This window comes from Artemia franciscana, chromosome 3, assembly GCF_032884065.1.
Source record: "Artemia franciscana chromosome 3, ASM3288406v1, whole genome shotgun sequence".
Lineage (NCBI taxonomy): Eukaryota > Metazoa > Arthropoda > Branchiopoda > Anostraca > Artemiidae > Artemia > Artemia franciscana.
In genome coordinates this window covers 24,256,800-24,269,967 of record NC_088865.1, presented here as the reverse complement: position 1 = coordinate 24,269,967, position 13,168 = coordinate 24,256,800, and the positions used below count along the sequence as shown (strand labels likewise).

Sequence of the window (13,168 nt, the reverse complement as noted above, 5' to 3'; positions counted from 1 at the left end):
GAAAATTGAGGTATTTGTAACTTACGAAAGGGTGACCAGATCTTAATGAAATTTGATATTTAGAAGGACCTTGTGCTTTAAAGTTCTAATTTTAAATTCCGACCAGATCCTGTGACATTGGGGGGAGTTGGAGGGAGAAACCAGAATTCTTGGAAAACGTGAAAACTGGGGTATGTTTATCTTACGAATAGATGATCGGATCTTAATCAAATTTGATTTTGAGAAGGAATTCATGTCTCAGAGCTCTTATTTCAAATCCCGACCAGATCTTTTGACATTGGGGGGAATTGGAGGGGGAAATCTTGGAAAAACACTTGGAGTGGAGGAATCGGGATGAAGCTTGGTGGATAGAATAAACAAATGTCCTTGATACGTGATTGACAGAATCGTACTGGATTCGCTCTCTTTGGAGGAGTTGGGGGGAGGGGTTCAGTGATTTGGTGAGTTTGGTGCTTCTGGACGTGGTAGGACGATGAAAATTGGTAGGTCAGGCGTGGTATTGGCGTGTCAGGAAGCTACACAATTTGACTTTATAAAGTCTTTTTCCCAGATTCGACCATCTGGGGGGCTAAAGGGAGAGGAAAAATTAGAAAAAATTAGGTATTTATAACTTACGAGTGGGTGATGAGATCTTAATAAATTTTGATATTTAGAAGGACATCGTGACTCAGAGCTCTTATTTTAAATCCTGACCGGCATTAAGTCTTTTTTTTTTCCTTTTTAAATCAATCTATTGATTCATAGAATTTTGTTAGAGCTCATACCATATGATCTCTTGGCTCTTAGCTCTTCTCGCCTCGTCACAAGTGCCATATGAGCTCTTAGCTCTTGTTTGTATAGTGTTAAACGATTTTTCATTTTTTCTTACCATTTTTATATGTTTGTTGAAGCTAACATTTGCCTTTTTTGTGTTTTTTCCTGTTGATAAAGGCTTCCGGATATGAAGCAGAAATGTTCGCACTTTTATTATTATTTGTACAAAAAAGACTTTTCCCTCCGTCTTATTAAAATTTTAACTGTTTTTAATACTTTCATTTCGTTTGACTGCATATATGACAAGCATAGACTTATCTTAAACTTAGAAATCCACTGTAATACATTTCAGAAGCCAAATTGACAAGTTTTATAGATTAATAAAGCGAACATTCCTAAGGATGTAAAACTTCTATTTTAATTACTAACCATATAATGGGAGAAACCATCAAAAGTATTTGCCGTTTGCTTATACGTTGAAATGTTAAAAATATTCAGCTCTAGTTTATTTAGATATAGACTTCAGTAGACTTTATTTCAAACATAAAAAATGTCTACTATTTATGTTTTCTGGTATAAATATAAATTTTTAACAATGCGCTTGCGGATGCTAAAAGTTGGGAGTAAAATATGTGTTTCCGTGCTAAAATCTAAAAAAAAACACATGGATTTACTGGATTCGTTATTTTAGTCAAGTTGAGAATAGTGCTACTTGGAACTAACTTAGTCAGGATTGAAAGGCAAGATAATTAGTCAAATACGACCTGGCCATTTTGAAGTTTTGGTGTTGCTCAAACCGTGGAAAAGTGCAGAAGAAATATTCTTACTGCTAAGATTACTGCCAGTTATCTAAGGCTATTTGTGTGATACTATAACAAGGTAAATAGGATTTCGAAATATTGTAGATAGACAACATTAAGGCAATCTTCAGTACTGCTTGACCAAGAAGTTGTGAAAGCCCTGTATTCCCATCCGAGTAGAAATCCTCGGAGAAAACAAAAGGTGATGGTACGTCAAATGAATGCTGCTCCACACTCAGCCTCTCGAATAATCAAGAAAGACAAGAAGAAATTTATATAAAAGAGCTATATGCCCCTGCTTGATGAAACTCTTGCAAAAGGAAATCTCCAGCGAGGGTACATCGAAAAAAATTGATATAGTCGATATGAAGAAATTCCGTTTAAAAATAAGCAAGCCTTCACATTCCAGGAAAAAGAGCAAAATGGTAATAAAGCCTACTTAAATTCCAAAAAAAAGAGCTAAATGACCCTTTATACGGATGAAAATACGATGTTTGTATATATTTGAATCACATCAAACAAAAAGAACAGGTACTGATATAGACGAATAATTTAATCTTGAACAATAAAAAATTCAAATGATTGCCTAAATCAAATGTAAAACGAACAGAAACTACTACAAAAAGGAGTGTGCCCACTGCACCATCCTCTAGCCATAAACTTTTTAAAGTCAATTGCATCATTTTTGTTGTTTTTTTAACAGTGTACTTTATCCGATCACGGCCGAAAAATAAAAATAAAGTCACAATAACAATCCAGATGACTGGAAAGAACAAACAAAAATAAAACTGCAAATTAAATATTTATTTGTTATCTTAATTCCTGAAAGTCTCAGCAACTCAAGATTCAAGATTTCGTGTAACGATAATCTTTCATTTTCTATGTTATAATTATAAAAATGATATTTAAAACATAAAATCTTTTCAGCAAAGCACAAATTCTCCAATAGCCATTAGAAGGTTTATGGCTAGGGGTAATATCCAAACTACTAATTTTAGATTATTTATTTTAATTTAATAAAAGGATTAAAGTAAAGGATTAGTCCTCTATAAAGGATTAATGTAACAAGAAACTCTTACGCAATACAATTCGTAAGGATTAAAGTAACAAGTTCATTTTTACGCAAATCGATTCTGCTTATATTTTTTTGGACTGACTTAATGAAGTAATTAGAATTGTTTTGTTTGGCTGACTTGAATATGAGCCTATGGCACCACCAAAAGCTACGATTGTTTTTTGTGTTTTCGAAGCTTTTTATTAATTTTGACGATCTAAGAAATATATTAGAGTGGTGAAGTGTGAATACATTGTAGGCAGAAGAGGGGCGATTTTCCCACCCCAAGAGCCTGTTTTCTTGCCGATAGGGACCTCCTTGAAACTGCAGGGATTAGCAGAGTGGGCATCGACTCTTCCCCTGCTTTGTTTCATTCAGTCGAATTCACAGTACAGTGTTTGCAATAGAGCATATTGCAAATTTCCGTGTTTGAATTCAAAGATTTAATATTGTGTGCGTTGTTTAAATATTTTGATATTTAGATACTGTGCATTCTCGGATTGTTATTGCCATCTGTGGGCCTGCCTACTGATTATAACTTAGTTTACTCTTGTTTTTCTTTGGATGTAATGAAGGTTTTCAGATAGCTCGATTTGGCATTCACAAAACTTTTGGGCAATCCATTGTAGCCTGTGCGAATTTCTCAAGATTACAAAAGAAGATGGTGCAAACAACAGTTATCTGACATTGGGGTACGATGACCATAAGGAAAAGATAATTTCCGGAAGAATTTACAGTTTAAGGAGGATTTGTTTAACTGCAAAGAACGTTAAACAAGCTTTTGAAGAGTTACAAAATTTAACAGACATTTACAAGTCTGTTTCAGAGTCCTTCATTGCTTTGAATGGGTCTCCATAAGCTTCCAGTCGCTCTAGTCCACGGACTGTTCTGTTTGCCAGGATTTCCGCCACAGAGCATGAACTTGAGAAGACTAGGGAATCTATAGTTTCGGAAATAGCTCGGCAAGTTACTGCTAAAATTGGAAATATGGCTGAGGTTGACAGTTTAAAAATCTTGGCTGAAGTTGTTATCAATGAGGTTTACAAGTCTATTTCTTTGGAATCAAATCCAGCCCTCTACCGGGTCAAACACGAGTTGAAAGCATATAGGTTGCAAACATCTAATCTAGATAACCGTTTGAACAAGCTTGAACTGAAATTAGACGATATTAGTTAAGGAAACATGCTGGATTGTCTAATGTTTAACGGCTTGAAGCAGCATCCTGGTGGCGAGTTGCAAACGAATATGTTGATTACCCTGTCGTCAAAGATCGGCCTTACTGGTATTTTGCCAAGTGACATATCTACTGTTTTTCGTTTTAAGTTAATGAGCCTCTGAATTCTGGCGATAAATTGGTAATTCTGGTGATGGTAAAATTCAGCAGAAAAAAACCACAAGGAATATTTTTAGCGAGTAAGGCCAAACTATCTGATTCTGGTATTTTTGTGTGTGAATCCCTCACCAAAAGACGTCGTGATACCATAAACGCAGCTAGGGATGTGATTGGTGTAAACACGTATGAACTGGTCGTGGAAAAATACTTGTGAAACTTCCAGGTGAACCGTCTGCACGAAAGATATGATGCCTTGTGGAATGCTTGTAGTGTTTTGTATTTTTTTTTCATTGAATTAATTAATCATTTGTTTGTTTGTTATTTTTGCGTTTTTTATTATTAATTCCTATTTCATTGTTCTTTTCTTATTTTACAGAGATTGAGATATATGTTTTCTGTTTATTTTTCCTTGCTTTATCAGTCCTTGGTGAGTTATTGTGCAGACCTTTTCGCATTGAAAAAGTTTTTATTGGCGAATATCGCAAGGGATAGAGGCCTAGTTTCGTCTCAATTAAGCCTACAGCCACTTCGTAGTAGTGTTCATATCCAAGCTTGAGATTTAAGCCTTCGGGAAGTTGGATCACTGCATTGTTGTTCATGGAACTGTCACCTGATATCTGGTTATGAGAATGTGTTGCAATGCCTTGATTATTCTTAACGAAAAATATATGTTTTAATACAAATATAATATATGGTATGTGTGAAAGTTTTATTTGGCAGGAAAGTTTTCTCTCAATGTATTCTTATCCGGATTATAATTCAGGGGCATTAAATCGTACGTGGGTATTGCAAAGGGTGTTGCTTGTCTAATTAAGGGTATTTGCTTGTCTGTTCATCAAATAAATTTGATCTATGAAAAATTCGGATTTTCCTTAAATGATAAAACTAAAAAGGTGAGGCAAATATAATTCTTAATTATTTACTGTTGAATATTGCTTGTTCATTTTGAAGCTGTTTCAAAACTCATACTGTTACCTTATAAACAACCAGTATATATAAAAAATCACCTGACCATTGCCGAAATTCTTATTTGTTAACTTCTGTAAACTCACATTTAAGTAGGACAAGCCTCAGGCGTGACCTCTGGACTATAGGTAAACTATAGTGTCCCAAATACAGGTGTATCTTCTGTAATATTGGCAAGATTTAGGCCCCAAATAAGGGTGTATCCCTCGTATCTATGTCACTAACACAACTAACAACAGAATCGCCATGATCGAAAGCAGTAAACGGGATGTTCCGAGCCCCTGACGATCTTTAAAAATAATAGACGTCGCATTTTTGTGTGGGTAACATTGGTGTGTTGTTTTTTCCTTTTTCTACCGAGGCTAGCAGGCTACCGGAAGGTGATAGAGAAATGCTCAATTGCTCATTTAAAAGCCGCCGCTCATATCTACGTGACTGTTATGAATTTATCTTCATATCGCTGAATGATTGTCACATAAACATCCACTTATAGCTGTGAGACTATGTTATTACGCTGCACTGACATATATAATTGTTTCGTAGACACTTGCATGAAGACCAAGTTCCCAAACCCAAAAGTGTATAGAAAATGAATTAATTTCATAAAATTATCATTATCATTTTCATTGCCGATCATTCCAACATCCGTGCCCTATACATTTCAAGCTGATCAGCTAAAAAAGCCTGCCCTACTTTTTGGCTCTGATAAAACAAATTGATGGTACTTCAAACACGTTAAAATACTACTACTACTAACAACTCACCGCAGCACCAAGCCACCCGAGGCCAACACAGCTGCGTACGATCCTCCTGAATCCCAATCTATTCAAGCCTCCCTCTATACACCCTCCCAAAAAGTTTCCAATTCCTTTAAATCTTTCTTTATGACATCCTCCTACCTCAGACGAGGACGACCTGCTTTCTGCTTATCCGCAGACGGTTGGCCAAAAAGGACAATCTTCGGCAATCTATCATCCTTGATCAACAGAATGTGTCCTTGACTTGACAACTTATCTTCCTATTTTTACAAACTTTTTTTAATTGTGAAAAAGCGCCCTGAGCCTTGGCTATTCTACTTTTAACATCCTCACTGCTCCCGCCGTCTTTAATAATAATACTAATAAGGTAAGTGAAGCTTCACTTATTCCTAGCTTTAGTGACTTAGTCTTCTTGACATTAATTTTTAAACCTATTCTAGTACCCTGAACTCCCAAAACCTCGAAAAGTTCATTTATTTTGCTTACACATTCTCCTAGGATTCTTAAATCATCAGTATAATCTAAATCCAGGAGAGTTTCTCCTCGCCATTTGATTCCATGGTGACAACTAAGACACTTCTCAATTATTAACCTAAGAGTACAAATTTGGTCGAAACATCCTGTACCTTTTCTAAAACCTCACATTTCTTCTCTTAAAACCTTATCTACAGTATCTCTCAGTCCAAAAAGTATCATATTACTAAGTAATTTGCTACCTACAGAGACCTGACTAATGCCTCGATAATTACAACACTCATTCTTATCAGCTTTCTTATAGATTGTTTTAATTGAGGTTTTCCTAAAATCGTTTGGTACTTCCCCTTTTTCAAAAATCGTATTCATAATCTTCGGTAACTTATTTCTAACCTCGGAACCACCATATTTAAGAAACTTATTTACCACATTATCAGAAACTGAAGCCTTATTATTTTTTAATCCTTTTAATACTGTCGCTAATTCCTCCTTACAAAACAAATCTTGCTTCATATCCAAGGTATTACAAATGTTTTCATTTTCCTCTGTATCTTTTCCTGCAAATGTATGTCCGTTTAGCACGTTCTCAAAATGTCCAACCCATCTCTCTTTAACTCTTTTCTTATCACTAATCGTGGTCCCATTCCTATCTTTAACTGGGACAAGTCCGGATTGACTACTCCCTCCCAATTTATTAACATGCCAGTACAATATTTTACTATTATGCCGACTAGCTGCATCTTCTATATCCTTCGCAATTTTATGCATGGCCTCCGCTCCATACCTCCTTAGTTTAAATTTAATGTTTTCTCCGCTTTCTTTACATTCCTTTTATTTTCATACAGGTCTATCACTCAGATAATTCTTGTACAGACCCCTTCTTCTCTATATTGAACATAAGCTTTTTTATTAATATTCCTAGCTGCATTTTTAATTTTCAAACTGTTCGTGGTAACGAACTGCAGTAAGGAGCGACCCGGCTCAATAGTAACCGAAACAATAAAAATGGGGACTTTTAGGGGGTGTTTCCCTCTATTTTCTAAAATAACGCAAATTTTCTCAGGCTCGTAACTTTTGATGGGTAAAACTAAACTTGATGAAACTTATATATTTAAAATCAGCATTAAAATGCAATTCTTTTGATGTTGCTATTGGTACCAAAATTCCATTTTTTTGAGTTTTGGTTACTATTGAGCCGGGTCGCTCCTTACTACAGTTCGTTACCACGAACAGTTTGAAAATTAAAAATGCAGCTAGGAATATTAATAAAAAAGCTTATGTTCAATATAGAGAAGAAGGGGTCTGTACAAGAATTATCTGAGTGATAGACCTGTATGAAAATAAAAGGAATGTAAAGAAAGCGGAGAAAACATTAAATTTAAACTAAGGAGGTATGGAGCGGAGGCCATGCATAAAATTGCGAAGGATATGGAAGATGCAGCTAGTCGGCATAATAGTAAAATATTGTACTGGCATGTTAATAAATTGGGAGGGAGTAGTCAATCCGGACTTGTCCCAGTTAAAGATAGGAATGGGACCACGATTAGTGATAAGAAAAGAGTTAAAGAGAGATGGGTTGGACATTTTGAGAACGTGCTAAACGGACATACATTTGCAGGAAAAGATACAGAGGAAAATGAAAACATTTGTAATACCTTGGATATGAAGCAAGATTTGTTTTGTAAGGAGGAATTAGCGACAGTATTAAAAGGATTAAAAAATAATAAGGCTTCAGTTTCTGATAATGTGGTAAATAAGTTTCTTAAATATGGTGGTTCCGAGGTTAGAAATAAGTTACCGAAGATTATGAATACGATTTTTGAAAAAGGGGAAGTACCAAACGATTTTAGGAAAACCTCAATTAAAACAATCTATAAGAAAGCTGATAAGAATGAGTGTTGTAATTAAAAGTAGGTTAAAAATACCTACTTTTATACTAGAAAATTGACGGAGGGAGTCCCGAGGAATGAAAGATGATTGGATTGGAAAGATGAGGATTGGATGATTGGCTCGATTTGTACCCCAGCTTTGTTTTGCGGTGGATCAGGACTTAGTTTATTTTGGAATGAAACAACACCCGGGTTATCTTTACACTGAGTCATTATCCGTTTCTTTCAACGAAAAAGTTGTCAACCCTCGGTTTTTCAAATAGTGTGTTTAACGATCAAAGTCAATAGAAAAAACAATAAGAAAAACTGATGTTGCATAATTTTATCAGCTGTTCAAGGGCTATTGATCGGTGTAACAAAAAAGTATATCTCTTAGATCGAAAGATGATTTTGTTCCACTTGGCCAACTTTTTAATATCACTACTAAGAAAGGCCCGCTCCTATTTCTTTAGCAATAATATGACTATTACAAGTTTAGGACACAAATTTGACACCACTCCTCTGCTTCGTTCCAAACGCAGAGGACAAAACAATAAAACTACACAAAATCACAAACAGTAATAACTGGTATCAGTAGATTGCAGTACTTTTGGACCTGTGGTAAGATGCTCCTTTTTTGGATATTTTCTTTGGATATCTCTTTTGGATTTTCTTATTTATTATTTGTAAAAAAAATGGTTTGAAGACGGTGCCATGGAACCGTTGTACATCTTAAGCACTTCTAGATTTAGTCTGCCTCCAATCTGAAGCTAGTGGCTGTTTGGGTGCCTGCTTAAACTGAGATTTTGAACTCAAAACATATACATGGCTCCAAGAAGCGAAAGCTAAGGAATCAACTTCAGGTGTTTATCTTTATCTATACATCTCCATTTTGGCACTAACAAAGTTAATCTTTGCTCAAAGACAGCAAAAGACTATCCGTTTTGGCCCCACTCATATATACATCAGTTGGTGGTATAATATTTAGCGAAATCGAACTCTTGTTGATGTGTTTTCTTCTTTTTAAAATTGTGCAATTTATTTTGTGCTAACAATTTACTAAGTGTAGCCCCCTCCCCCCTCAATACATTAAATGCACATATTTGAAAGCATAATAAAAATAAGATTCTTCTAAATTACATTGTTTTCAAATTGACCCTAATAATCGCCTTCTTTACTAAATTCCTAAAATTTACTCAGCAAATAAATTTTGCAGAACATCAATTTTTTAATAAGCAATGATCTGAATATTTCTATGAACCTAACGATGGTATAATGAGTATTGTTTTTCAGTTTATAACACATTTGAAGTGAGCTTGTTTTGTAAGCCCAGAGACAATTTTGAGATCTCTGTTGCAATTCCTTGGCAATCCTTTATACTACTTTCCATAATTTTATTGACAGCAAATTCTTGCGTTTTTCATAGATTCATATTGTATCAGCTATATCCTGAATCTAATAAATTCACATCAGGATTGTTCTTGACTTACGACCTACACTTTAAGGAGAAAAGCAATTCTCTTCTATTACCAAGAGACGATTCTAGAGGGAATTTCTTAAGAAAGCAATATCGAATTATGTAGCCGAGGGATCATGTGCTATGACTCCTCGGGGAGTTTACTGTTATAAATTATAGCAATGTACATCTTTGACTTTGATACAAAGCAATGAACTTTTAAGTATAGGAGTTGCTAGAGAATACGGCTAGAGATGTAGCAGTTGCTAGATAATACGAGCCGGTGTGTTGTCCTTATAAAGAATACTTACTTTGTGTTTCCAGAGCTCGGGTTTATCTTCTAATTGGTTGACATTGTTTGTCAGTAATGGTGATCAACAGTTAGATATTCTACGAAGTTTGGGTTTTCCAATGCCTTGATTGACGCTTCGTTCCTGGACTTGCGAAAAAACGAGACATGGTTAATGTATCGTTACTTTCCAAGAAGTTAAAGCTACAATATAACGCACCAGTACAAACAACTTCTCGATTTTATGTTTGTTCAATTGTGAAAACATTCGGCACTCCTTTGTACTCACACTCTTTATAAGGTGAAATAATAATGTAAAACTTATTTTTGTGTTCTCTTCGGGCTTTTACAGTTACAGTAATTACTTAAAATTTAAGTAACAGATTATTAAATTTTGCCGATAGCATATTAATAAATTTTCAACATATGTATCTGTTTTGAGATGTTCGATCCTTCTGGGTATGCGTCACCTTCAATGTGTAATCGACCACCATGGAAACACTTGATTAAATTTGGCAATAATTTTGTCCTGCTTTTAATTTGAAAATTTCGCAACTATCCACAACTCCAAATAAACTTGTCTAAAATGGAAATGAAGGCAGTCTAATGTTAAGTTAGAATAAAAAGTCCACAGGTCCAACAAATCTTTAGTCTAACAAGTGCAATAAATCGGTAGCTTCCAGAAGTCTTGCCCTAAAATTGACTAAAATCCCAAAGAAAAATTTCTTTTAGAGTGACATTAAAAAAAATATTGGGTGTTGTGTTTGTGCGCATCTTTATCCCTTTGATGAACTTAAGTTTAAAAGCAGGGTTTAATCACGAAGAGTTAAGAGCAAAATTTAACAGCTAAACTTAAGAAAACATGTCGAAGACGAGGATATGATATGTAAGGCCCAAGTGCAACAGAAATTTGATTTACGGTGGCAACCTTTGGTTGCCTTCGTCGATAGGAGCAACACCGTGTTCTTTTTCTTTAACATCAATTAAACCGTTCAATCGTCAGCTCATCAAACTTCAAAATGAAACTTACCAAAAAAATGTCCTTAAATATTTATTAAAAACATAAACCCAACAAAAATAGAATATTGTTAAAAGACAGCTTTTTCCGGAATTCTCCGAGCAATGAAACTGTAAAGCCTGCTGGTGTCCAGGCTGAAGCGTCAAGGGTATAAAAATTCTTGATTACAAGTCTTCTTAGCTGTAGGTGCCTGACATAAACATTTCAAGTGAACATCGACGCCTATCTTGAAAGGGAATAAGAGCTCAGAAGCAACTTATGATCAGTAAAAATTCGTCCAATCTGCACCATTGGCTAGAAATCTCTGATTTGCTTCAAGAGGGCCTGAGACTTTTGTGCAAAGATTGAAGAAGCTATGTGCGCCTCTGGATAATATTATCCTCGTGTGTCATTAGCTGGTGTTACTTGTCACATGAATTTCATACCGATTTGTGAAGAAAAACCTAACCACGTTTTTACTGAAAAGTTGCCGATGGGTGATGGCACTGGAGGCCTTTAATTAGGACAAACACAATTTGTACCTTTAATTATACAAACTTAAAATTGCTGTACAATTTTACTTCAAAGCAAGGTGAAACGTTTCTCCTTTCTGCTAAATAGTTAGCAAGGAAAGAGAAGCTTGGCAGAGGGGCAATGGACCAATTTTGTCTCTCAGATCATATTTGCTATCAAAATATCAGAAACCCTTCCCGTTTTTTATGAAAAAATGTGGGTGAGGATACTGGTGGGGTTTAGTCCATACACTTTTCAGATCTTTTGATCTATTCGAATAAAGTTTTGATTTTAAATCCTCTAAATTTTGATCGGACGTCACATAGAGCCCTTCAAAGCGATAGCATGTTACCCTTTGGTCGATTTCGAGCCTTAAGAGGGCAGCAGAATATAGAATTCAGAATCGAATGAGCATTAACCCTACTTTTTATAGCTACTACTACTACTACTAATAACTCACTGCAGCACCAAGCCACCTGAGGCCAACACAGCTACGCATGCTCCTCCTCCGACCTTATCTATTTAAAGCCTCCCTCTCTACACCCTCCCAGGAAGTTCCCATTTCCTTTAAATCTTTATTTATGACATCCTCCCAACCCAGACAAGGACGACCTGCTTTCCGTGTAGCCCCAGACGGCTGGCCAAAAAGGACAATCTTCGGTAATCTGTCATCCGTAGAACGTGGCCTAGCCATCTCATCCTTTCTTTCATTATAGTCCCAGAAAGCGGGATTGAACCACACTTTTCGTACAACCTACTGTTTGAAATACGGTCAGTCAGCCGGGTACCCAGAACAATCCGTAGGAAATTTCTCTGGAAAACATCTAGTAAATTTTCATCTGCTTTTCGGAGTGCCCATGTTTCAGAGCCATATTTGACCACATTCATCACTGTCGCTTCCAATATTCTATTCTTGGTTTGTAGACTTATCTTCCTATTCTTCCAAACTTTTTTTAACTGTGAAAAAACACCCTGAGCTTTAGCTATTCTACTTTTAACATCTTCACTGCTCCCACCATCTTTACTAATAATACTACCAAGGTAACTGAAGCTCCCAACCTGATCAATCTTTTCGTTACCTAATGTCACCTGTTCATCTTCACTTATTCCTAGCCTTAGTGACTTAGTCTTCTTAACATTAATTTTCAAGCCTATTTTAGCACCCTGAACTCGTAAAACCTCTAAAAATTCATTCATTTTGCTCACACTTTTATCTAATATGCTTAAATCATCAGCATAATCTAATTCCAGGAGCGTTCTTCCTCCCCATTTGATTCCATGGTCTCCAATTGCCTTTCCTGTGCTCCTTAAGACGAAGTCCATCAAAATGATCCATATAAAGGGGGATAGAACACAACCCTGCTTAACTCCTGATTTAATACAAAACCAGTTGCTAACCTCATTTCCTACCTTAACCGCAGCAGTATTATTCTCGTACATAAAGCAAATCACTTTAATGTATTTTTCTGGCATACCATATAACGATAAGACCTTTGTTAACGCTGTTCTATCAACAGAATCGAAAGCTTGCTCATAATCGATAAAACTAAGGACCAAAGGTGTTTGACAACGAAGGGACTTCTCAATTATTAACCTAGGAGTGAAAACATGGTCGACACATCCTCTACCTTTTCTAAAACCGCATTGTTCTTCCCTTAAAACTTGGTCTACAGCATGTCTTAGTCTAAAAAGTATCATATTACTCAGTAATTTGCTACCTAAAGAGACCAGACTAATGCCTCGATAATTACGACACTCACTCTTGTCATCTTTCTTATAGAGTGGTTTAATTAAGGTTTTCCTAAAATCATTGGATACTTCCCCTTTTTCAAAAATCATGTTCATAATCTTCAGTAGCTTATTCCTAACCTCAGAGCCACCATATTTAAAAAACTCATTAATCATAC

General features: G+C 35.7%; 1 protein-coding gene across 1 annotated transcript in view; it reads right to left on the bottom strand.

The window, feature by feature from the left end:
• The window catches only part of LOC136025504 (neuropeptide F receptor-like), a 53,050-nt gene extending 44,810 nt beyond the window's left edge, over positions 1-8,240 (bottom strand). Inside the window, exons 1-2 of the mRNA XM_065701534.1 lie at positions 8,160-8,240; positions 4,462-4,593 (exon numbers count right to left, since the gene is read on the bottom strand). Coding sequence (XP_065557606.1) covers positions 4,462-4,593; positions 8,160-8,240 — 213 coding nt within the window. The remainder of the gene's footprint in view (positions 1-4,461; positions 4,594-8,159) is intronic.
• Between the last annotated feature and the right edge of the window lie 4,928 nt (positions 8,241-13,168).